The 24,864-nt window shown below is 43.7% G+C and overlaps 1 protein-coding gene across 5 annotated transcripts in view; it reads left to right on the top strand.

Moving 5' to 3' along the window:
- Positions 1–24,864, top strand: part of WIPF1 (WAS/WASL interacting protein family member 1) — a 54,642-nt gene that overhangs the window by 24,753 nt on the left and 5,025 nt on the right. For 4 of the 5 annotated variants that reach the window (XM_088058902.1, XM_088058899.1, XM_088058901.1 and 1 more), the window contains exons 3-8: positions 13,997–14,085; positions 15,545–15,674; positions 17,856–18,023; positions 19,236–19,997; positions 22,533–22,745; positions 24,368–24,481. In XM_088058902.1, coding sequence (XP_087915028.1) covers positions 14,035–14,085; positions 15,545–15,674; positions 17,856–18,023; positions 19,236–19,997; positions 22,533–22,745; positions 24,368–24,481 — 1,438 coding nt within the window. In that variant the 5' untranslated portion in view covers positions 13,997–14,034. The remainder of the gene's footprint in view (positions 1–13,996; positions 14,086–15,544; positions 15,675–17,855; positions 18,024–19,235; positions 19,998–22,532; positions 22,746–24,367; positions 24,482–24,864) is intronic. The other variant, XM_088058903.1, reaches the window with a different exon arrangement.

Genomic DNA, 24,864 nt, shown 5'->3' with positions numbered 1-24,864 from the left:
AACCAGACTGATGAAAAACAGAGCTGGTATCTTTCCATCTATTAGATAATTGCCAAAAAAAGTAGAGAAGCCTATTTCATAAATGAAATCTTGAGAAGCTATCTTACAGGGCTTCCAACTGAATGATGAAACCTTAGATTAGTCACAGACAACTTAACTGTGCGCCCTTACTGTAGGTGTTTAAATTGGCATCACTTGCTGCAGATGTGTGCTGTGTACTCAGATGCATATGTGTAAATTTCATGGTCCCAATATCACTGAGTATTCAGCTAAAGGCCCAGGTGTATAATCTGAAACCTCCAATTCAGTGTTATCTCGCCTATATTTCATAAATGTATATATTGCATAAATAGCAAGTCCTGCTGCAAAGACAGATGGAAGGATTTATGTAAAAATGGCTTTACAAAGCTATCGTAAATAAAATTTTTATTATAGCTCTGTTCTAGTAAATGAAACAAAGTGTAATTGTGGTTGGTCAATACTTTGATCTCAGCTTGGCTTATAATGATATAAATACAAAGAATATTAATATTGCCTGTATTTTGATCTTTGCATTTTGGCAGTTTATTTATGAAATAATTGAAATGTCTCTTAGCTGTAGCTTTCTTTTCCAAGTGACTTTTGACATTTTTTTCTTGGCAAAAGGCAGTGTTGGAAATACTTAACAGAAAAATTCATCCTTGTATTACTCAGGATGTTTTCCAGATTGGACCAAATGGAAATTGCCGGTGATAGGAACAGCACATGAGTATTGCTGGTGACTGCACACATGCAAACTCAGATGCTGAAGGCTAAGGTCTCTCCTATAACCTATGAAGAGGTGTTCACTGTGCTGTGGGTTAGATTTTGACTGGTTTGCAAAAAGACAAACTAAATGCCAACCAAGGAGAAAGAGTTTCAGGTTTGTGCTTCCACTGCATCTGCGGATGGGAATCTGAGCAAGCAGCCACCAGGGTGTCAGAGTCCTTGCTTGGGGATATCTAAACACCAGTCCACAAGTTCCAAAAGCTCATGGGTTGGAGCTGACCTTCTGCGGGGCACTCAGCAGGCCGCTAATTTGCTTTGGGGCTGCCCTTCCCAAGGAGTGAGTCTAGACCAGGAGATCCTCTGCAGGGTGTCTATACGTATTTCCATTAGGTAGCAGCTCTTTTTGCCCAGTAACCGGTGTTGGAGGCAGGGAAGTGCTGGTCAGCTCAGAATAAGAGATATGATGGATTCAGCAGCTCAGTACTCAAGAAGAAAAGATGAATCTTTATTGTCCCTGCCTCTAGTCTGCTTTAGCCCTAGAACTTCAACAGGCAGCCTTCATAATTTATCATATAGATTCTCATTACTGCTTTTGGGTCATATCTTCCTCTAAGTCTAAGAAGACTTCTTAGGTCTGGAATGAAACCAGGGCAGCTCCTATCAGCTATAAGGACAGGTGGGGTTTGTTGGGGTTTTTTTTTTTTGTTTCATTTTATTTTTAATACAAAAATTAGCCTCTTAAAATTAAGCTTTTCTTGTTCTAGTTACAACAAAACTAATGTCAATATAAAATCTATGTTTTTTAAAAGAGAGAAAATGATGGTCAGATTTAGTAGATTTTTATATATGATGCAAAGTACCAAGCAATGCAGAGATGGCAACCTTCAGTCTGCTTTACTTTATGGTTCCTTAATAGTTATATGGTCTGTTAATTTTGTACAACCCATCTAAAGGTAGTTTTTGCATTGTCTTATTGAGCATTTTTTAATAGCAGTAATATATTGCTTCATCCATCTCTACCTCTGAAGTTGCAGGAGAAGTTTATTGCTGGATTCCAACTGGGCAGATAATTGGGTGGTGCAGGAACATAACATTTTGGCTTTGTTTTTAATACGGATTAGAGCAATGCATCATTTGCCAGTACTGCCAGGATATCAGATGATCATGTAATTTCATATGTGCAATAATGTGTTTTCAGTAATATTATTGCTTTTCTTTATTGTTTTTTAATTGATCCTTTTCAAACCATAATGTGTATGATAAGATATCTAAGATTAAAATTAATCTCTTATCCTAGGCTTATCTTCTGGTTGGGTTTTTTCACTGCTTTGGATGCAATTTCTGAAGTTTTATGGACCATTTGTAGACCATTTAGAACAGACCATGTAGAACCATTTAGAACTTTTGGCCACAGTGTCTTGAGTAGTTTGGGATGAGCTAAGATTGGCTCCAAGAAGGGGCCAATTGAAGTCCTAGAGTTTGGGGAGGGCTTGTTTGCTCAAGAAAACCCTCTCTTTGCTTCAGATTATTTTTTGTCCCCTCTTTTCCCTTTCCTTTATTATTTCCATCCTTATTTTAAAGTCTCTTCCAGAGAGAAGAGATGTAGAGATGTTTTTGTATTGCCCAGAACCTTTAAAAATAGTTACTGAAACCATAGCAGCCCATCTGAAAGCTTTCCGAGACACAGCATGAACTACAGAACAGGCCAAACCTCAGAGGGCAGAGGCTCTTTTCCAAGCAAGGAGAAATGGATACTGAGAGTTTCTTTGGATGTTTGTGAAGATGGATGCTTTGTTGTCCAACTTCTGTGTGTGCAGGTGCTCAGCATACATTGCCCAGATTCATGTATGTTAGCATTTTGGGGGTTTGAAAGTGATAGTGATTAATTACTGTAAGCTATCATGTAAAATTTATAAGAGAGAGTTTCATTTTGTAGCTGTTCTCAGAGGAGGATCTAAGATAAAATATCTACCTTGGTAAATATTAAAAGTATGCAAAGAAATGGTATATTTTGTCTATATTCATTTATAAGTCAATAAACTGAAAATTTTCAGTTGCTTTATTGAAAATTTGTACTAATTCCTTAGGCAATATGCATTGTAAAAAAGTAACTTGCAACATAATTACTTGTAAAGTAGTTTGTAGCATCCCAGCAGAGTCTACAAAGAACTTAACTTTTCCTGGCTACATTACCTAAAAAAGCTTTTAAATGGGGAACTCAAATGCTATTTTGCAGCTTTTTGAAGTGAAGGTCAGAGAAGGTTTGTGAACAGGGGATACAAATGATATGTAGAATGAGTTCTCATTTAGTACCTAGTCAGTTAGTAAGATGCGGTGTGAGTTTCTGTTCAGTTTGTGGTTTGTGAGCAGGGCACAGAGGGTAAGTTATGGGGAGTCTTTCAATCGGTTGTGGTCCTTGGAGACAGATGACAGCCTGTCCTGCTGGTTGTTCTCCCCAGGTTCATGGAGCAGTGTACCAGCAGTGCTGAACACAAGGCATGGCATCTCTGTGCAATCTATGGCTGTAGTCCTTGCTCCACCAGCCTTCGTGATCCAAAGGATGGTGCTGCGGGAGTTGGTGCCAGCCTTGCTTGCTGACTGTGGCACTTCTCAAATTCATTACTTATGTGCAAATACAATTTGGTGCCTCACAAATGATACCAAACCCCAGGCTATAGTGAAAATCCCTACACAGGACAAAACATAAAGGGACTTCATGGGATGCACTCTTCTTAATCTCTAAGTCTGACCTCAAAAAGTTCAAATGCTTCAGCAAAGTCAGAAGGTACTATGAGTCTCTTCCAGTCTCCTCTGAAAACTGGCCTGAGCCTTTCCATGAACTCTAGTGAGAATAAATTCAGGCTCTCCATCTCTACCCAGTGCACTGGAGGTTTCTCATCACTTTGCGGCCTCAAATCTTTCAAAATTAACTTTAAGAATGGAAAATTACTTTTTTTTTAATTAAAATCTCTACCAGGCTGGGTTGCCTGTTTCTCACAAAACTGATTTATGGGTCTTGCTGCACTGAACCGAGGCTTTTATTGACAGTACCCTGGCTCTGAGGTGGTGGTTTTTCTACACTGTCTCTGGTGGAGCAGGCTCCCTTACATTAGGCAGATCTGGGGCTGGCTTTTGTTTTGTTTTTCCCACACTCCAGGCTGATCAGTCTTTGATTGCTCCTCTAATGACAGCTATTCAAGTTACTCTAATTTACGTCAACACCTGGGCTGTAAAAACTCTAATGCACTCTTGCTTGTGCAGTTGGCCTTTCCCTGATGACTGCCCAGGCCACTTAGCTTTTTGTTTGGGCTTTTGATGTGAAATCTGAGCTGATCTCTTGTGCACTGTAGTTTTTCAACATTCTCATAGAAATATTGTAATATTTATAAGAGACAGGGATTGGAAAACGGTGCTTTAAATTCATTCCACATGTCTTGCCCTTATATGCCTCAGATTTCCCCTTTAGAGGCAGTTACTATTTTAATATCATTTTATAGGTGCTGCCTTTAGTAGACCAGCCGCAATTCACTGCATGTTTAGTAAGACTTAGTTGATTGTGATGAAGAAAATGCTTTATATTGGAAAAGCCTATTTGAATGCTGAAGCAAACTGAATTCTAAACCTACACCTACTGAGAAATAAAGCAGTCTGACAGTGTGGGAGATCCTTGTTCCTTTTCTATAAGTATTCATTATTGTTAAAAGTTTTTGACTGCAGCTTCGTGTCATCCTGTTGATAAGAGAAAAGTGAAGGAAGGCACCATCAGCAGTGGTATTGTGCAGGTCACATCGTAATTAATTTAGTTCCCTGGGCATGAAGAGTGTGGGGTGTCCCATAGCTCCAGTGATGTAATCTGTGGCTCCAAACCAGCTCTTTTCATCCCAGCCTCAGGACTTGCAGAGAGAAGCCCCTCTCATTATAACTGCTGCTCTGAAGGGGACTGCAGCACACCAGATGGCAACTGTGGGCAGCAGAAGTCCTCCAGCAAAACCCCAGAGCTTGCTCTCCATATTTGATTGCTTTCTTGACTTTTTTTTCTGTGTGTACTGAAAGTTGCAACAGCTCAAATGTCCAAAAAGACCTCCATTTGGAGTAATTTATGGTACTTTTGGCCTGTTATGCTACCAAAAAAAGTGGATAGAAGGGAAAAAATGCTCCAGGTTTCTGTCAATTTGATTAAAATGGCAGAATTGTTGTCATGTTACGCAAAGCAAACAGGTGGTCAGAGCTGTAACAACCTAGAAATATAAGTGGAGCAATAGGTGGAAAGGCAAAAGGTAGATATACTCTTGTGAACAAAAGCTGTTTTCCTGTGGTAGCAAGCTGGGGATTCCAAAGGCCAGGCCATGTCTTTCTGCTTCTGGGTCACCATGTGTGGCTTGTGGGAGACATCCTTTCCTGCCTCTCGCTGTTAGCTGCTTGCCACTGCCACGCCATGACCCTGTGTGGCCAGAGATGAGTGGTGCCATGTTGTGAGGATAAGAAGGTGGAAAAAGTCCTGTTCCTAAGTGCAATTATTTTTGTTCTGATTTAGGACTGAATAATCTGGAGATTGAATAATCTGAGTATAATCTGAGTATAATCAGGTAATACTCAGAAATCCTTAATTTCTGAACTAGCCTGTTCACCCTATCAACAGCTCCTCGAGCTTAAGATGGTTTTGGGGAGAAAGCTGTGCAGTGCTGAGCAGCCACATGACATTGAGTGATCACTGCTACAGTGATGAGACACTGGAAAAAGCAGCCCCATTGCAGAGAAGCTCTTGGGCTATGTATAAGGAACACTATTTTGTGAACACTAAATGTTCACAAGGAGGAACAGGCGAGGGAATAAGTTGAAGAGAGACATCAGGTCCTTTCTTGCCGCAAATATATTGTCCCTGTGTGGAGAGGTTGTCCCTGTGGCCTCTCCAGAGCGCTGGGAGTCAGGTGTCCCTTTCCAGGTTGCCTCCAGGCTGTGTGGATCCTCTTTGGCTGTGCTGGGGCAGTGTGCCTGGGTAAAGCCTCGTGTGCTGGTTCCAGCACTCACCTCGACTGAAGGCTGAGGTGGGTGCTAGATGGTGGAGTGTTGTGGGCAGCTCTGCTCTGTACAGCTGAAGGAGAGTTCACAGACAGCTTGTCCTTAACCATCACTTCTGTCTGGGAGAGAGGGTGAAGCCTTTTGCCCTAGCGCTTTTTGCACAGTGGATGGGGGAAGGACTCTTTATATTTTGGTATGAGGGTGCCAGTGGGGATGGGGATGGAGCTGTCAGAGGTTGCAGTGTCTGAACATGTCCTCCTGTCCTGAGGACTGGGATACAGCCCAGTCTTTTCTGCAGGATTTGGTCCTGGCCTCCTGCTGAGGAATGACACAAGTGTGCCTGTTTTGAAACTCTCTGTGGTCTCCCTCCTGAGGTGCCTGGTGCAGGGACTTTGCTCCAGGTGTCCCTTGCAGGGCTGAGGTCCCATTCCCCAGGATCAGGTTGCTGTGGTGGGGAATGTGACCTGACCCTTGTTGTCTGCGCAGACAGGAATATTTTTGTAGAGCTCCTTTGGGCACTGGCTGAAAGAAATTATAGGAGTCTGGATTAGATGTAACTAATTTCTGTTTTCAGTGAGTCAGATACTTTCTGCTATAGTGTTTGCTCTTACATTATCAGCTTTTCTCGAGTCAACATCCAGACACTTAAACTGATCAAAAGCTTAGCTGTTTTTTCCAAACAGTGACTATATTGGTTACTAGAAGCAGCCCTCCAAAATTAGCCATTGCCTGTGATCATCTGCATATTTTGAGAAATATTTCACTGAAAGAAAAATCTTTTTAAAATACTTGGATTGAAACAATGTTATGTCACCATAGCAGCCTATTTCTTAGCTGTAATTTTCCATGAATGCAGCACTGCTGTATTTTGTCCATCTAGCTCTCGATTGTGTTTGACAGATGAGGTTTGCTGGATGCAGCTTGCTGGGGACCATAGGTGCATCTGGCTGTTACTGTTCTGGGCACCTGTGGTCACATGCTGGCTCAGGGGGCTGTTGATTCACTTGTCACTGACACACAAAGTAACCTGCTCTATTGCTGTATTCCTGTGGTGGTAGGAAGTAGATGCAAAGTGTTTAGGGGGTTTTATGTCTCTGGGGAATTTCCCAGTGTGAACTGCAGATCATGCTGACTGGAGGATCACTGTGCTTGGCTGGATGCTCTGGGATGAGGGAGTGAGCATGAGGAAGGAGTGTGGAGGAAGATGGAGATGCTGTAGGGTTGACGGAGCACAGGAGCCTGGCATAACACGCATAGAGATGTGAAAGCACCTGACAGCATCTTCACTTTTTTTCCCCTAACTAGTCATGTCTTTTGTTTGTTCTTGTTATTTATCTTTACTGGTCCTCACTAGCTCCCCAACACCTCCACCTTTCACATACCTCTCACAATGTTGTAACTGAGTTAACCTAACTCTGCAATTTATTGTAAAGACTATGTCCAAAGCAAACAAAAAAATGCATCCTCTCTCTGCAGCCTTGGTAGGGCAGGAAAAAGGCTCACTGTGATACTGGCTTGACATCTGTTTCTTTCCCAAGAGCTACCCCATGCACTTCTGCAAGAGACCCTTCAGGCTCTTGCCTTCCACTTCTCTCCTTTTTGGTCCTTGCCTTCAGCAGGATGGTGTGCATCCCCCCATACTGGTCACTGCCCAGTTGGGAAAGGTGCACTTCCCTGTGGGAGATCCTCCTGTGTGGTGTTCAGATTGGGCCAAATCCTATTTCAGGGCCACATAGACCTCATCCACTTTCACATGTGCCTGTGAATAAAGCCTATCATCCTTCACCCCTCCAATGGCAGTTGGTGGGAAAAGGAAGGAAACTTTGGCTCTGGCTCTAGGCAAGTGCTCTCCATCACTGACTGGTATACCTCCTCTGCCCTGGCATTTTGTGTAAGGGGTGGCATTTTTCAGTGTGATGGAGAGTCATACTCAAACCACTTATTTCAGGTACTGTGGAGAGTTTCCTTGAAATGCCAAAAGTCCCCAGTAAAGTAGGCTTCCTCTCTCTGGCAGCATCAGCTCCCCAGAATTTCCCTGGGTCTGAGACATTCAGAGAAACTTCTCCTCTTTGGTCTTTCTTTTGGGTGTCCAGATCTCTGCAAGTGGTTTTAATGGTGAAAAGTTAGTGCCTCCTTCTGCTACCACAGCTTCCTCCAGAAAGGAGAGGACAATTTATATTTTCACACCCTTATAATGTCCTGTCTCAGGCCACAAAGTCTTGTAGTCCCTGCACCAAAAGGATTGTCTTCTCAGACAAAAACTATTCTTAAAAGACCAGCACTGGTGTTAAAGGACCCAAAAATACCAACAGTAACATTTTATAAGCACTTTGTTCCTCTGGAGCTCCTCAACCTCAAAAGTTTTATCCTAGCTAGGAGAAGGAAAATCCAGGCTCTCCTGCCGAGTATAGGCTTCCTATACTTTTAATTGAGACAGCAGTGTCTCAATTAAAACTTGTATCAGGTTATTTGAGTGCCAGATAGGCTTCTCACTCCTCCATGTGCAAGTGATTGAGGCCAGAGAGTCTCCTAAATATTTTTTCTTTACCCTATAAGGGAATTCTTCTTCAGTATCTTCCGGTAGCTTCATGCTCAACTGAATTTGGTTTGGTACCCTTGCTGAACTCTTTAGGGACTTAAACTCATCTATCTGTATATTTATTTATAGATTTTTATATATTTAGAAACTCTAGAAACTTTAATAAAAAGAGAAGAAAAATACTTGATGTTTTTAGGGGGGATTTACTGGCATGGTGTTGCATGGGAGGAGCACCTTCAGTATCCTCTGATGTTCTCATTCATGCTGTGGCATGCTCCTGGACTGACACCTGGTGCAGGCAGCCGCTCTGGCCTTGGGAGATTGGGGTGGTGGAACATGGGACATGTAGAATTATAGTGGCTCAGGTCTGCCAAGGAAAGTGGGAACAGGGGGGCTCAAATTTCATAACATCAGCTCAAATTTCATGACATCACTGTAGCTATTTTTGGCAAAAAAGTTTAATAGCTCAGTACTCTGTTTAAAAAAAAATGATTAATGAAAAAATATTGTCATCTGTATAAAACTGATTGTAGGTGATTTTCTGACTACTTAGTAATTTGTAAAGCTGCCCTTTTTGTTTTGAGAGCTACCTTACTAAAGTACTTGGTAATGTAGCCCAATTTCCTCAAATTCAGATTTTAAAATTAAAAAAAATGATCTTTTCATTAGGAGAAAGTAATGGATTTTGAAAGAACCAAATCAGTACTGGTTTGGAAGTTGGAAACTTTTGCATAGGGGAGCAATCACCATTTTAATTGGCAAGTTCAGGATTTTTTTCCCCTTAAATTTATAAATTCTGTTTTATTTCTACAGTTGTTTGTTCCTTCCTCTTTTTTTGCTTAGAAATTAATCATGCAGGAAATGATTAACCACAGTGAGTTTGTCTGTCTGCCTCTGACTCAATGTTTAAGTGGGAGGGCCTTCAAGCAGCTCAAAATGCCTGACCGGATACAAACCATGCACTTGCAGTGTGGTTGTTCACACTGTCCATCCAACAATAAAGGTTGTTCCATTTTGTTTCTTTTTAGCATTCGTAATGCTCCTGAAATGATTTCTGAAATACCAAATGAAATCTGAAGTGCCCAAAATTAGTGTTTCACTAGATTCAGTGTAGTGCCATTTTTGCTCTTTATGGATTACTCCGCAGAGCAAGGAGCTCTTTGCAGAATGCGATGTATGTTCTCTCTCTCCTCTATTTCAGTTTTTAAATTAAAGGAGTCTTTATCGTGGTGCATTGCCTAACACAACGTTTTAATATCGTTCCTGATGGCGGCTGCTGGATGTACCTGGTAGTTTGCAGAAATTAGTTTTCTTATGCAGGTATTCTTTACTTAGGCAGTGTTGGATCATCTCATTTGCTGGAGGCGAGGGTGGCTTTTCCCAGAGGCAGCAGACGTGGGCTCCATGAGCTCCGCTCCCGGGAAGGCTGCGGGGAGGCTGCCCCAGCCCCAGGGTGCTGGCCCAGGCAGGGCAGAGAGAGTGAGGATTGCAGGGGTGCCTGCTCCTGGCCCATGGACCTGCGATGCTGCTGGCGCAGTGGGAGAGCAGCTGCTGTGGCCGGCTGTGGAAATCCTTCTCGTGCTGGCAATCCACACCTCTGTGCTTGGTGCTCACTGGCTGATGCTGCAGTGTATGTATGCGGGTTAGTTACTGCAGTCCTTTCTGCTGCTCCACCAACACTCACCCAGACATAACACTTCTACATGGCTTCTTAAAAGCTATGGTAATTTACACTGGTGCCTAGAAAATATGCTAGGACACGTGTCACCTTCAGCCTTGGTCTTCTGGAACCAGTTCCTCTTCAACACCCTGCAGCACCAAGCATTATAAGAAACTTGGTTGTTAACAGATTTGTTGGGTAAAATTTATTACTAGGTGGATTGGTTACTATTTCAAGTATTTTGTAGTGCCAGCCTTTAGCAGTTTAACATTTTCTAGCCTATTTTCATAGCCTTTTCTTAAATTCAGCTCTTCCCCACTGACCAAGAGCAAATGATGTGAGTCCACTGCAGAAATGTAGGACAATAACCAAAGCTTTCCTCTAATTGCAGAGTTACACTTAACAACTCAAGACATCTCTGTGTTCTGTAAGAAACAGTGGTCTTGTGAATTGGTGATGATCAAAGCAGCTGCAGAGTTTGAGTTCAGCATTGTGCTGACTCAGCCGCTTTGGTTCTGCAGCCCAAGAGTAGCTCTCATCCCAAGGGCTACTCCCAGCACTGTCGTGTACTGGGGGAGCAAGTCACCAGGTCACTGCATCTCTTCAGACCATTGTTATTCTTCATATGGGCTTATAGGGATCAAATTTTAAAATCCAGAGAGCACCTCTTTCATTTTTGCTTACAGTCAGAGAAAGAAATAGATTGTACAAAGTCTAACAACCAAACAGTAGGATGAGTTAGAGCTTCAAAGACAGAGGTGCTGTTTCTTCCTGCAAAGTTTCAGCTTGAGTTTCTAAAAATCTCTTTTTCGTCAGCAGGAGCAGAGTCAGAGTGGCAAAAGTAAGAGTGAAGCAGTATTGCAACTTCGGTTTTAAACAAAAATTTGACAATCTAGGGTGTTTTATGGGCTCTGTAAGTGCACACATTGTACGTTTTTGTGTGGGCACACAGGTTTCTCAGTCACGTCATGTGATCTCTTTTCTGATGGCTCCTAAAGGAAGTGTGTGCTCTAGAGCACCCTGAGTAAACAACCCTGCAGCAGGATGCTCTTGTTAAACTTCAGGCCAGTTTTGCCAGAGTTCGGTTTATTACAGAAGCTTGTCCTGTGCTTCCAAAATGCTATTTCCCAGCCTGTCTCTGAGGGCTGTAGGGCTTGTTCAACAGCAGCAAAATGCAAGCTCACCAGTGTGTGCCTAATTTCGATGGCAGCTCTGTTGAGAGAGCCCTCCAGTACCAGAAACACTGGCTAGTGTGCAGTGGTTGAGTACAGGTACATGTAAGATGGGATAGAGAAGGAGGGAACACCTAGTGCCTTGCTCACCACATTTGCCTCCTTGCAGATCATGTGTGCAGAGAGGGTTTTGGAGAAGCTGGATGTTTTTGTGGGTAGTGGGTTCCCCTTAGAGAGCTCAGGCTTCAAGCATCACCTTACTTCCTCTTTATGCCACCAGTTCCCTAAGAAGCTGATCTAAAACAATCCAGTTAAAAGGGGGAAAAAGTAGAACAGAGCAGCCCAAGTGGGAAACAATCTCCAGCTGACAAGTTAGGAGATTAGTTAGGGAGGTAGACAAGTCATGGTATTTTACAGGAAGTGCTTCACAGACCACCTGGCTCACTTGGTGCATTCAGATCTGAGCTGCCTTCATTTAAAAGCCTGATATCAAACCAAACTGTAGTCTGCCCGCTCCAGAAACTTTCCTGTGACACATGGAGTGCCAAAGAGACTGATGGTACACTAGCTAGACTGCTTTGACTTCTTAGCAAAGCAATGCAGAGAGAAGAATTTCTCTTTTTAATCCAATGAAGCAGTTAAAAGCTTGGTGGAGTACCCTCATGGCACAGTTAAGTTAGAGACATCTGCAGCTGTGAAAAGACTCTGTTAAGAAACAGGATGGTTGTGGTCTACTGTAAGAAATTATTTTCCTGTTAACCATTTTTTTAAACAGGAAGCTGAAGAACAAAGCAGCATTAGTCTTGGTGCTTTTAATAGGTTTCATATTTCAAATATTGCATTTAGAATATGCTGATTGGGAAAGGATAGGGCTTTGTGCAGAGCTCTGTGAGAGCTACAAATTTGGAAGATGGAAATGTAACTAAATTCAAGCTGAACCTCTGAATATGAATCTGTTGTTTCTCTGGAGGAGCTTAAGATGCTCAGTAATGCAGCAGAGGACTGATGAGAGCAGGCTGGTCTGTTTGCAGGACTTTGTGAACGCGTGCATTTGCACAGCACTGTGTAGGCTTGGCTTCACACAGTTTCCTCTTTGTCAGTCAGTCTGTCTATCCGCCAGCTTCCCCTCTGCTCTGCTCGCTCTTTCACAGTAACTGGAAACAGTTTCTGCAGTATGGGAGAAGAAAACCTGCAGACACTTGGGACAGCACTAGTGCCTCACACCACTTTGAACATCATGATTTTTCTAGATGGTCAGCCAGAGCTATGGGTGATGTGTTTGACTCCTTCCTCCCTAAAGATTTTACATAAAATCCACTAAAGTCTTATTTCAGAAAATATTTCTTCTGAGGAAGGTAACTCAGCAATTTGGGGGGGAGAGGGGTGTGGGAAGGGGGAGTTACAGCTGTATTCTAATTCTTTTGAAGCCTGAGCATCTGATGAGATAAATCTGTACTTCTAAAAATTTTTTCTGACACACATATCATGGATCATGTCAGAGCCATTACAGACTTTGTAGGTGGTGACTCACTGCAAATGCAATTTTGTTTCATTCAGCACATTTTCCTAAAGTTCATTTTAACTGTAAAGGTTAGTGTACGTGGCATGATGTTGATTTAACAGATACTGTGCTATTACACTTCCCCTCGGTTTCATGTAATACAATCAAGTTACTTTAAAAAGTAAGAGCAGTGTGTTCATGTAAATAAGTGCCCTGTGGATCTCAGCCATCAGCCTGGGGCTGTCTGGAGAATTACCCTTGTTCCTATTCCCACTGTGTTTACCTGTCGTATGCAAACATTATATAAGTGGTGACAAATCATTGTTATTAAAGGCAGCTCAAGTGAATGGCCAGCATGGGTGAAAGCTCAGATAAAAGAGTGAAGGACATGCTGAAATGCCATAGCACTACTAGAAATGCTCCAAAGCCCCTGATAGGCACAGTTCCAGCAAGCTGTATGCCAAAATGCCACAAAAAGCCCTTGTGATTTGAAAATACAGTCCTTCATACTTGGGCCTTTTTTTATTTTTTGGTTGTTCCATAATTTTGTTGTACTAAATCTCTGTATCTCAGGTGTGACCCTCCTAGGATTGCTCAAAGCTGAAAGTTCAGCTTGCTGCGGGGAAAAGCGTGAGCCTGGTCTCTGGCAGGGAAGCTTGTGAAGGGCCGAGCTTTATCACCAGGCTTTTCTGTCTGCAGCAGCCTGCAGCTGAGAGGCCAGGCTGCCTGCTTGCTCTTCCTTAGAGAGAATATCCAGATCATGTCTATGTGTGCTACTTCTGAGGAGGAGGAAGGTGTATTCAGTCATGATGTTGGAGCTTGGGATCTTCAAGCACGGAGAGAGGAAGAAGCATGAGTCTGTCCCAGAGCTCTGCTGTTCCACTCTACCCATAACAGTGTAGGTGGAGGAATCTTTTAGCAACTAAAGGGATTTAACAAATCAGCAACTCCTCCTGAGTATGATCTTAAAGTATGATGCCTTCTTTAGGTAAGAGTTGATGGTATAGCTGTGGGGCTATGCTGAAGCACTTCCATGGGATCAAGATTGTTGGGTTTAACAGAGTTCAATTTGGTTACTACATTTTGTGCACTGCCATAGCAATGCATGGATTGTGTAAGTGTTCAAAACTGGATGTATATCTATGAATTTGTATGGCAGTGGGGATCATGTAGGGAGCCCCTGTTTAAAGATGCAGCTGGTTTCCATATAATTAAAATGCTTTTGATTGATTATTTAGACTTCAAAAATACAGAACATAAATCTGTTTACTGCAAGGATGTTTCTTTATCTGAGTAGAAATGTATTTATTAAAATGTATTAATCTCTGGACTTTGTGTGTTTGTGTTTTGCTGTGCAGGTTTCTTAGCAAGAGCAGACAGAGCTCAGCCTTCCACCATGCCTGTGCCTCCCCCTCCAGCTCCCCCTCCACCCCCAACACTGGCCTTGGTAAGTTTTATGGGAGGTAAATACGTGCACTGTTCTTTGGTGCTGCTTGTCACTTTGAACAGGATGTCCAGAGATACTGAGGTGTGGATGAGGGTATCCATGATATTTGGAGAAAGGTCTCAACATATTATTTGTGGTTGGTCATTGATCTTACGAGAAGGACTATCACTTCCACTGCCTTCCAGTTCTTGTGTGGATGTCACTGTCCACTCTAACTCTCCATCCTTTTATTCCTCCTACACTGGTGGTTGGTCTAGTGGAAAGACAACAGCTTTTCTATGGGGAGTTGAAGTCTTGCTATCCTCTTGCCTTTCTCTGAACCTGTAGCCCCACCTTCTCCCTTGTTCTACTGGAGTATTTCTGTGACTTGAGCTGGAAAAAAATAAATCCAATTGTTTAAATTTGGTAAGGATAGCTCTTAGCTAGCATAACTCCCTCAGCCAGCCTGTGGTATCAGAGCACAGAATCCACTGCTGGCACAACATGGTGGGTGAAACTACGTCAGACCTGACTTAAACTGGAATAGAGCTTGTGCTGTGCCTGCCCTGCCAACAGTCAGTCACCTCACTGACAAGAAGGAAGAGGCTTCTTGAAATGCCATTTTGAAGTACCTAGATTTTTTCAGAGCAAAACCCTAGATGATTACACAGAATGGGCTGTCTCTCAAGAATCTTTCCACCACAAGCAAGATACAGACTCTGCTTGGTCCCTCCATGACAGCTCTCCCCACCTTTCAGGAAATCTCCATTACATTGATCTGATAAATTAGAAAATGTTTCAGGAACTGTTTCCTAGAAGAAAGAGCCATATATATGTGTATGTGCATAAGTGCATATTGTTTGGAGGTTTTTTGTTCTTTCTTGAAAAAAACTGTGTCACCAAATCATAAATTGAAGAGAGAGGATCATTGAGACAAACCTCATACATCCAAAGGTTTTATCTGGTCTATAGGAAGAGGCCAATATTATTGAAGTGGTGATTGTCTACTATATTAGCTTAGAAAGAAATACTTAAAAATGGCAAAGGTCCATCTTTGCTCTGATTTATCTCAAAATTGCATTTCACCACAACTTTCAAGAATACCTTCTTGGATAATCAACTTGTGTGTAGTCTGTTCTTGTTCAGTCTCCAGAATGGCAATTTGCCACAGATATGCCTTGGCTTTAAAAAATCAGAGATTCTAAATCAGCAGTTCAGAAAAGGTGAATTCACATAGAAATATTCTGTTTCTAATGAATAATGTGGGTTAGAATAGCAGTAGTGTTGGGGACTCTGAGTCAGTAACAAGGCCAGCTACCTGTAATATCATTCACAAAACTAGACATGGTGTGCTACCTATCCACTCCAGTGCTGTTAAAACAGACACTGAAGTCTCAAGTAACTACCATATTCGAGCAGAACTTTGTATCTAGAAGTTGGAATCTATTTTGCCTCCTCATTTTTAATTTTTGTTTTGCAGGCAAATACTGAAAAGCCATCTCTAAGCAGGTCAGAACAAGCAGGGCGAAATGCTCTATTATCTGATATTACCAAAGGAAAAAAGCTCAAGAAGACTGTTACTAATGACAGAAGTGCTCCAATTCTAGACAGTAAGTATGATTCTACATGTTGGAATCTCTGTAGGCATGAATGGTTCTACAGATCTGAAAGCAGAAAATTATTTTATATATCATCAGATGAATTGCTATGAGAGTAGATAAAAGAATGTGACAGAAATTATCATGCACAAAAATAAATTCTATTCATCATGAATGAACAGTAAGCTGAGAAATCAAGTATGGCTTATGCAATGTGAATGCTAATTTGTTTGCTAATTCTCATAAAGTCATTTATTTTCCTGTTTGCTTATATCAGAAAACTATGCAAACCCTACCAGGAGCTCTGCTGAGGACCTGCAGCAGATCAAGCAAACAAAACCCCCATAAGGACTGAGGAGAGGACAGAGAATAAAGTGGAATTTCAGACTCTACTTTTGCATAAACAATATAAGAATAAATGCATGCCTGGCGTGACACCACTGGCTCCAGTAGCACTTAGAGCAAAACCAGAGCCAGAAGCCACAGCTCTACCTGTGTGTTACTGCTGCATGCAGTTTTGCCACTCCTGGAGTGACTCAGGGGTGTTATCTTTTTGGCTGAGCCTTGCTGCTCAGCTAGCCCAGCAGTACTGCACAAGGCAGTGACTCTACTTACCTGAATGGAAATAAGGTCTTTATCCAGCTGCGTCTCACAGCACATGTTGGTACGTGCCAGGAGGAGGCTGGAGAAGCCCATGTAGCAAAAGTATTGGGAAGCCAGAAAGAAACAGGAGAAGAGTGAGGAACACAGGCCTGTGCTGACAGAGGAACAGCATTCATTACCTAAGGAGAAAAGACACTTCTACAGACTAATTAGCAAATGTAATACACCTCAATCTAGGTTTGGCCATGCAATTAAAATCTGGACTGTGATAGGAACATGATGATGAAAGAAGGAAATGCCCAGAGGAGTGTGACCAAATAAAAATAATTAAAAAAATAAAAATTAGATACAGTCCTGCAGTCAGACAGCTACAGTTTTTAAAGATTATCTCTAAATGTCAAGTTACATATTCTAAGTATAGTAATGAGCTGGAGGGGATTAAAGGAGGGGGTGAACAGTAAAATAAAAATGATGCAGCCTATTATCTTATTTACATGAAATAACAAATCATGATGAAAGACTAAAGCATGGTAGCAGCATTTCTCCAGAGGGTCACACCCTATCTGAGTCAGAGCCAAACTGAGCTGACATGCTTAAGAAAGAGGATAATGTGAAACATCCCCCCCATGGAGACACTCTTCCTTTTTCCTTGGGGAAATTTTTAGAAGTGCTCTTTATCCACAGGTTTTAATTACTTTGAAGTCAGTGAAATTTTTACCCACCCAAAGTTGTAGAAATCAAGATTCCAAGAAATTAAGCAATTGATCTTAGCCTGTGTGGCCCAGCATCTGAGAGCTGATCTCCACAGATACCCCAGCCTGTGCACCTGCTGATTTTGCAGTGATTCTCTGAGTAAGGCTCTTCCTGTGCATTGTAGTTGTGGAAACACTTCCATTTAACTTTTGGCAACTCAGTTGTTAGCAGAAATATTGACATTAGAGAAATGGGAAGAAAAGAGGGAGGGCTGATAAAATAATTCCTGCCTATTGGAAGCATTGACAGCTAATGATCCTGTAACTGCACTTCTGAACCTACAGAAATGGCATCTCCTTTTCTACTAGGCTTTGTTTAAATAAGCAGATATGTTGCAATATCATCAATAATGAGAGAATTCTGTGCGCTCCCAGCAGTGATCCCCAGAGACACCTTCCAAAGGAAGAACCTGCCTTCCTCCTTCCTTCCCTTTTTCCCATGAGATTGCCCTGTCTCTGCTTATGGAGAAGTGGAGGGGGGAAGCATAAGAGAGCAGAAGTACAAATAAACAGGAAGAAGCAACTGAGGTGCTAACAAAGACTAAATTATATTCTCAGAGGTCTCATCCATGCTCAGTTCCAAATTCTCTGCATCAATTTGCTCTGCTTCCCAGTCTAGAGCAGACTAAAGTGATGGCTTAATAAAACAGAGGCTATGGTTATTATGGTTACTTCCCCAGCTCCTCTACAGTACAGTGGTGGTGGTGATGATCCAAACCTTGTGTGTTTTCAAAGTTCACCCGTTTTTCCCCAGCTACAAGCGTTACTCTATGGAAAGAGGTGATTTTGCAGGATCAGTCTTGCTTCACTAACATGGGGGATCTTTTATTCCCTACAGAACCCAAAGGATCTGGAGGAGGTGGCTTTGGAGGAGGTGGCAGTGGCAGTGGCGGGGGTTTTGGTGGTGGCAGTGGTGGTGGCCTCACTGGCGGTGGACCACCTGGCCTTGGAGGCCTTTTTCAAGCAGGAATGCCGAAGCTCAGATGTACTGCAAATCGAGATGCTGGTAAGAAAGACCTTAAATTTTCAGTGTGAAAAAATGACATTGCTTAAAATCTTCATAAGCACTGCAATTAATTACCTGCTGGGATTGAGAAAACCATCAAATATTGTAGGTTCTTAGGAAATATAATTTTCAGCTTGAATCTTGTTTTATTCTTACTGTTAGTTTTTATGAGGGAGAAGCCAGACTCCTTTTCCACCCATCCTCCCCGTTATTGATGAAAACTAAAGATCTTGGTAGTGTTGAATGGCTACCTGCAAAGGACAGTCAGGCAGATTACATCCTGTCTTAGCTGTTGGATGTGCAGGACCAGAGGGGAATAGAGGAGGATCCAGGCTAATTCTTTCTTGTGCACCAGGAAAAAGAATCTACTTTCCAAGTGGAAAGTACTCGTGTCAGCTCCACAGCAGCATGATTTGCTGCTTAGGGAGTGCATGAGGCATCCCAGGTGGCTAGTACACACACTGCAGATGCAGGCTTGTCTGGAGTGTGCTTCTGGCTGACAAAACAGCTGCCCCAAGCCTCATGACCCTTTAAACGAAGGACATCTGGGGCCACTGAGTTTTTTAAGGACATAGGATTTCATATTTGTTGAAGAAGGACTATGCAATGAGGGTTGTAGAGTGTTACAAATGTTACATATTTTATAGGCTAACATAATTTTTCAGCACATGTGTACGACAGTCTCTCAGAGCTGGTGTTTTCTATTGTGTCACAGTTTATTTTTGGGAACTTGTATTAATACAAAAGTTCCTGGCATTGCAGAATAGTACTTGTGAACTGCAGGGCCGGCTGCCTTCTTCCTGATGTGCACAACTACATCCTTAGTTCACGGCTACTAGAAAGGGCTGAAAAGAGCCTTTTGCTGAACTTTCGTTGTGAAATGTAATTTAAAAGCTAAGACTTTGCTCTCAGTTTGATGGTATTCAGTACTTGCTGTTGACCATTTCTTCCCTCACGGTTTTATTTATATGCTTTCTGTATGACGGCTGCATCGTGTTACTTTGTGGCCACTTAATTTGTGCCTCATAAGCAATATCAGGATGTCGCCTGGTACTCTGGGGTGGTTTCCCGATGGTGCCGGGGTTGGGATTGAGCCTCAAAGCAGGGGTGCCCCGTGCCGGGCTGCTCCCTGGCCGCCGCGGAGCCTCGGGACGCGGCCCGTTCGGAACCGCAGCCTCGGTTGCAGCTGATCTCCCTCTCCTGTGTCCGCAGACGCCGGGGGAAGCCGGCCGCCCGTCCTGCCGCCCGGAGGCCGCTCCGCCGCCGCCAAGCCCTTCTCCCCGCCGAGCGGCCCGCCGCGCTTCCCGGGGCCGCCCTCGGGGCCGCGCACCGCCGCCCCGGACCCGCAGAGGAGCCGCGTGCCGCCGCCGAGGCCCGACGCCCGCTCCAAGCCCGAGGCGGCGCCGCCGCCGGTGCCCAGCACGCCCCGGCCCATCGCCTCCAGCCTGCACAACCGGGGCTCGCCGCCGGTGCCGGGGCTGAGCCGGCAGCCCAGCTTGGGGCCCTCGCCCCCGCCCTTCCCGGGCAGCCGGGGCGCGGGAGCGAGCGCGCCCCTCCGGCAGCCGGGCCCCGGCGCGGCGCCCCCCTTCTGGGGCCGCCCGCCGCTGCCGCCCACCCCCGGCCGGCCCGCGGAGGACAAGCCGCCGCCTCCGCCGCCGCCCCCCGCCGGGCACCGGCCGCCCGCCGCCCGGGAGGCCTCTCTGCCGCCGCCGCCGCCGCAGAACAGCAAACCGCCCGTGCCCGCCGCCCCCCGGCCCGCCCTCGGCGCCCCGGCGCCCCCGCTGCCCCCCGGCCGGCCGGGGCCGCCCCCCGTCCCGCCCGCCCCCCCCGGCGGCGATGAGATGCCGCGGCTGCCGCAGGGGAACATCTCGCTGGGGTCGTGCCCGGCGCCCGGCGGGGGCCGCTCCGGACCGCTGCCCCCGCCGCCCGGCGAGAGGCCGCCGCCGCCTGTCAGAGACCCGCCCGGCCGCTCAGGTGGGGAGCAGGGACAGGTGGCACGGGAGAGGGTGCTTTGGTCGGGACAGGTGGCACGGGAGAGGGTGCTTTGGCCATGCCAGCACCAGCTTCGCGTGCACAACAAACACATCCCAGGATGACATCCCTGTTAGGCACTAGGGATTCTGCAGCTGGAAGCAAGGGTTTACGGGCATCGCGGTGGCTTAAGAAAGTCAAAGTGCATCACCAGTGTGGTCACGTGTGCTTGTACAAATCTTGGTAACTTTCATTATAGTCACTTGAAAAGAGGTGTAGTCAATTTGAAAAGGGTTGTAAATGGATTTCCCCATTACGTTCTTTGATGCAAAGAAGCTTCTGGTAAAGTGACTGCATCTGACTTCCTGAGTCAACCAGCAAGATTTAATGGTCGTGTTGTCGTGAGTGGAGGTTCGTGGAACTTGACGTTCTACGTGTTTGGAGGCACAAACACAGTCAAATACAAATAGCTTTAATAAAAGACCTAGCCAACAGTTGTTAAATGTAATAGCACTTGTTACAGCATGACTAAATGTTGTTACTTACCATATGTAGATACCAAATTAGACTAAAAGTAGGATTGTCTCCTTTGAGCAATTTCATAATGTACTTTGTCCTCTGTGACAACTATTGTTCATAACTTTTAAGAATTGCACATCATAACTCAGCTCTCTAATACCTGATAGTTGTCCCTCTGGAGATGAGAGAATTTAGGCACAATCGAGCCCTGTAACATCAGGTAGAGAAAAACATTGCACAAAAGATACTGCTGGGAAACTCCATAGAGCTGTCTTTAATTTCATCCTTTGGAATAAACTCAGAAATCATCTCTAGCCTGCCTGGTCCTAGACAATAGAAATTAATGTCGTGGGAGCTCCCATAGACATTGAGAGCTTTCCAGCTCCTTGAACCATCCTGGTTCTCCAACACATACAGCAGCTGTGCAGCTGCAGAAAATAGTGGCCCTGAAACTATGCTCTGTGGAGCTGATTGCCAGCCCACAGGATGGCACAATGCTAGTGCAGCATGTTGTAAATAAATCAGAGAAATCCCATTACAATTGACTGGGGGGGATGGATCAAATTGCAGAGAGTGTCTGCAATTATTATGTCACTTCCAAGTTTGTTCTGTGATGGCCTTGGTTTCTACCAGTGCTTTCCTAGTTGACCCTTTTCTGAGGCACATGGTTTTAGCAAACCTGCACTAACTTTCTTCTGGCTCAAGTCTAGTTCAGTAAGTAGAAGGAAGTTGTAGCAATACATTCTAAACATAAATACACCTATTCTGCAGCAGTTCAGTATAGACAATGGAGTTTAGCTAGGTTTAGAAAGAGTAAGCAAAACTATTCTGGAAGTTGCTGAATGCTTCTCATTCTTTGAAACCATTTCCTGAAGGCAAACTTTAGTAATTTGTAAAGTAAGAAGGGGAGCAAAAATACACAGAGTACAGCATGTTTCTTGAAACGTTTCAATGCTTGTTGCTGGAGACACAATATCTACTGCTCTCTTTTTCAAAGTGCATGTCTGTAGATATATTTCATCAACACAGGGAAGCATTTATTGAAAATTAATATAATTGCCAGTTGCCCAACTGCACCAAACAGAGGTTAGTGAAACTTTCAAGCATGCATAACTCTCCACACCCTCTGCTTCACCTTCTTGTATCCTAACCATGGGCACTTCTCTCCCTGGCAGAAGCAGCTTTCCTGTCTTTATTTACTTTCCATGTAGAAGCACCCTTCCCCTGCCCTCAGGACAGCCCTGGCTCTATATTACATAGGCTGTGCCTTCATATTTGACCTATCCACGTCCGTGCCAGTTACGGATTCACAAGCACTGGAAATGCCAGCCTGTGTGAGGTCTGTTTCCAGTTTACAGGGAGATGGATATGCTCCAACTACTGAAAAACCTGTCACACAGCTCATTTGTTTATAAATGGGTGAGCTGATGAGCGGCTGCTTAATGCAGCCACTCCTGAGGAGAGCTCCCCTGTGTCCCACCACAGACTGTGGCTGTGACACCCAGAGGGAACCACCCCTATGGACAAGGAGCCTCTGAAGGTAGCAGGTGTCTTCTGCACGTCCTAGTGCCTTGCAGTGGTACATAGAAAGGAAATGGGTTACGGTTTGAACCTCCACAGCACCCTAAATTTCAGCTGTGACTTCTTGGCTTGTGGCAAGCTTTTTGTGTGGTTCTTGTGTCCACTGGTAATATAGAGTGGTTTAAAAGTAGCTTTGAGGACCAGGATCTCTGCAGAGGCTTCTGTAGCTGAGGGGAATGTGAACATAGACTCTGCAGTGTATTTGTGTTTGGATACATCCTGCTCCTCTGAGCTGTACTCCCCAAATCGGCCCGAAATCCCTAGAGAGCCATGGAGAGCAGGGAAGTGAGTGCTGAGGGCCATAACCCCTTGGGGCCAAGGGTCCTAAAACAGCCCTTTTTGTTACCAGGAGGCCTTGGGATGCCCTCAGTGGCTCTCACTGCCAGAGTAACCCCTGGTGTTAACAGCATTTATGTGCTTGCTTTTGCCTTGCTCTAGGCCCGCTCCCACCACCTCCTCCCATCAGCAGGAACGGAAGCACTTCGAGGGCTTTGCCCACTACGCCCCAGCTGCCTTCCCGGGCAGGGCTGGACAGCCAGAGAGGTGGACCGCGACCTCCGCTTCCCCCCGACCGGCCGGGCTCGGCAGCGCCACCGCCGCCGCCGCCACCTTCTGCAGCTGTCAGAAACGGCTTCCAGGATCCAGGTGATGGTGAGCCATCCTCCCAGCTCTTTGCCCTCCATAGAGAAGGTGTAGTGGCTTTTGGCCCTAATACCTAAAAAAAGGTTTGGAATAGAGGCTTTGTTTCTAGTTCCAACCTTTGATTTCTGACCAACAGAGGTGTCACTTGGGTCTCAACCCTGGAAAGTAAGAACAGAATAAATATGCCATACGTAGAGCAGAATTGCAAAGTAATCAATACAGTCTCTTAAAGTAACCCTTTGAAAAATACCCTGAAAAAAGGAAGGGAATTGTTTCAACTCTAATATGAATTCAAACCACAGCTACAGTGACACTTTGGAAGTCGGAACAAGTTAGATGACTCAAAAGCTGAAAGCTGAAAAACAGATGAGGGAAGAGATTATCAGAACATTGCTGAAAATGTCAAGTATCTATTTCTGTCAGTGTTTATTAAAAAGATGAGGTCCAAGATTGCTGTGTTTTAAGGATTTGTCATGCTTTTCTTTTTAATTGTTTTCTGTTCGCATAGAACAGATAAACCCTTGAGTTGATTACAGGAGGCCAAAATTGGTATTCCTGACAATTATAAGGTTAGAAAAAAGTGAACAGAAAATGAAACTATAACTCACGCTTTTGAAACATCTTCACACATCAGGTAAGGCAGAAGGATCACAGGCATATTTCTTCCTACACAAGTCATCTGCAAGGTTCAGAACATGCAGCTCCTTTACACACTGGTTTCTGATTGCAGCTATTGAGAGTAAACATGGAAAAGCTGGATCCAGCAAATAACCACATGTACAAGTAGAACTTAGCTGTTCATTACGTTATGTAGTAAAATGCAGCAATATCACAAGAAAGTTATGATTGCAAAGTCCTGAAGCAAGCAAGTGAAGAAATTACTTTCTTAGGCTTTCAAAATCAGGCGCAAAACAGAGCTCTTGGAACATTTCCTATTATTTCAATGTAGAAACTGGTCAGCTTGCTTTATTTAGAATTCTGTAGACTCAGTAAGTACAGCAAAAGTGCCTCTGTAGTCTAAAGAGATATAACTTCAAGTGATGTATTTTTCCATTTTTGACACTAGTTACATACAGGATTCTCTGACATAAATTTTAGCGTAAAGGTTATTTTTCTTCTTCCAGTATAAATATTAAGAGAGAATAAACAGTGCTTACTGGACTGTGCTTTTGATGAAGTTTTTGAGCTTGGTATGTCAATGACACATAAATATTGGTAAATTCTATACCAGGAACAAAGTACTGTTCTGAAGTAGGAGAAACTTCAGACTTTAGACTGAAGTAGGCAGTTCTGGTACCACTGTGTGTGTGTGTGTGTGTGTGTTAAAAAAACAGATCTGTTATACATGGAAGGAAGAGTAAGACTTATTTTAGTGGAATTGTGGCTGTTTTCCTGATCTGTGATTTTACATTAAATTGGCAAAATGATCAGTTAAAGTTGATAAAAGTTTTCATTCCCAAATTAACCTGAAACATCATCTTCCCTGACTTTCTAAGAGAATGCTGGTTCAGTACTCAGCTGCATAAGCATTTTGCAATATAAAACATGCATTAAACATTATGTCAATGTTAATTTACTTTCCTAAGCTATGTCAGAAAACTAATGAGTAAATTGCATGGGATTTTTTTCAGATGAATGGGAAAGCAGATTTTCTTTTCATCCAATATCTGATTTGCCACCTCCAGAGCCATATGTACCCATGAACAGAAGTTATCCAAGTAAACTAGCAAGAAATGACAGTAGAGGTAAGTTGTAATTTCAATGAATTGTTGTGAACCAAATTTTTGGTTTGAAGCAGAGTTTCCTGTTAGTCTCTGACTTTGCTCTGTTAGCTTTCATCCCATTTGTATTAGTCCACAAAAGAAGGCAAAGTAACATGCATATTTTTTTTGTGTTTCCTTTTATGAGTTTGCTCTGAAAACCTTCATATAGGGAAAAACATTAAAAACTTTGAAATTTTATTGTGTTTAGAGCTTGCCACTTTTTGTTGAGGCTTGCAAGTATTGCAAGTAGCACTGAGAAGTTGTGTGTTCACATAAATTAGTAAGGCTAACAAGAACTATCAGTCTGTTTTGGGAAGGGGACAATGGACCAAAATACATGTGTTTTCCAGGAATTAGGGATGGCA

This window comes from Pseudopodoces humilis, chromosome 8, assembly GCF_049639895.1.
Source record: "Pseudopodoces humilis isolate 2021_Gansu_Grassland_sample_001 chromosome 8, ASM4963989v1, whole genome shotgun sequence".
In the NCBI taxonomy this organism is placed as follows: domain Eukaryota; kingdom Metazoa; phylum Chordata; class Aves; order Passeriformes; family Paridae; genus Pseudopodoces; species Pseudopodoces humilis.
The sequence above is the reverse complement of the archived record's forward strand: the minus strand, read 5'-3'. Positions and strand labels throughout refer to the sequence as shown.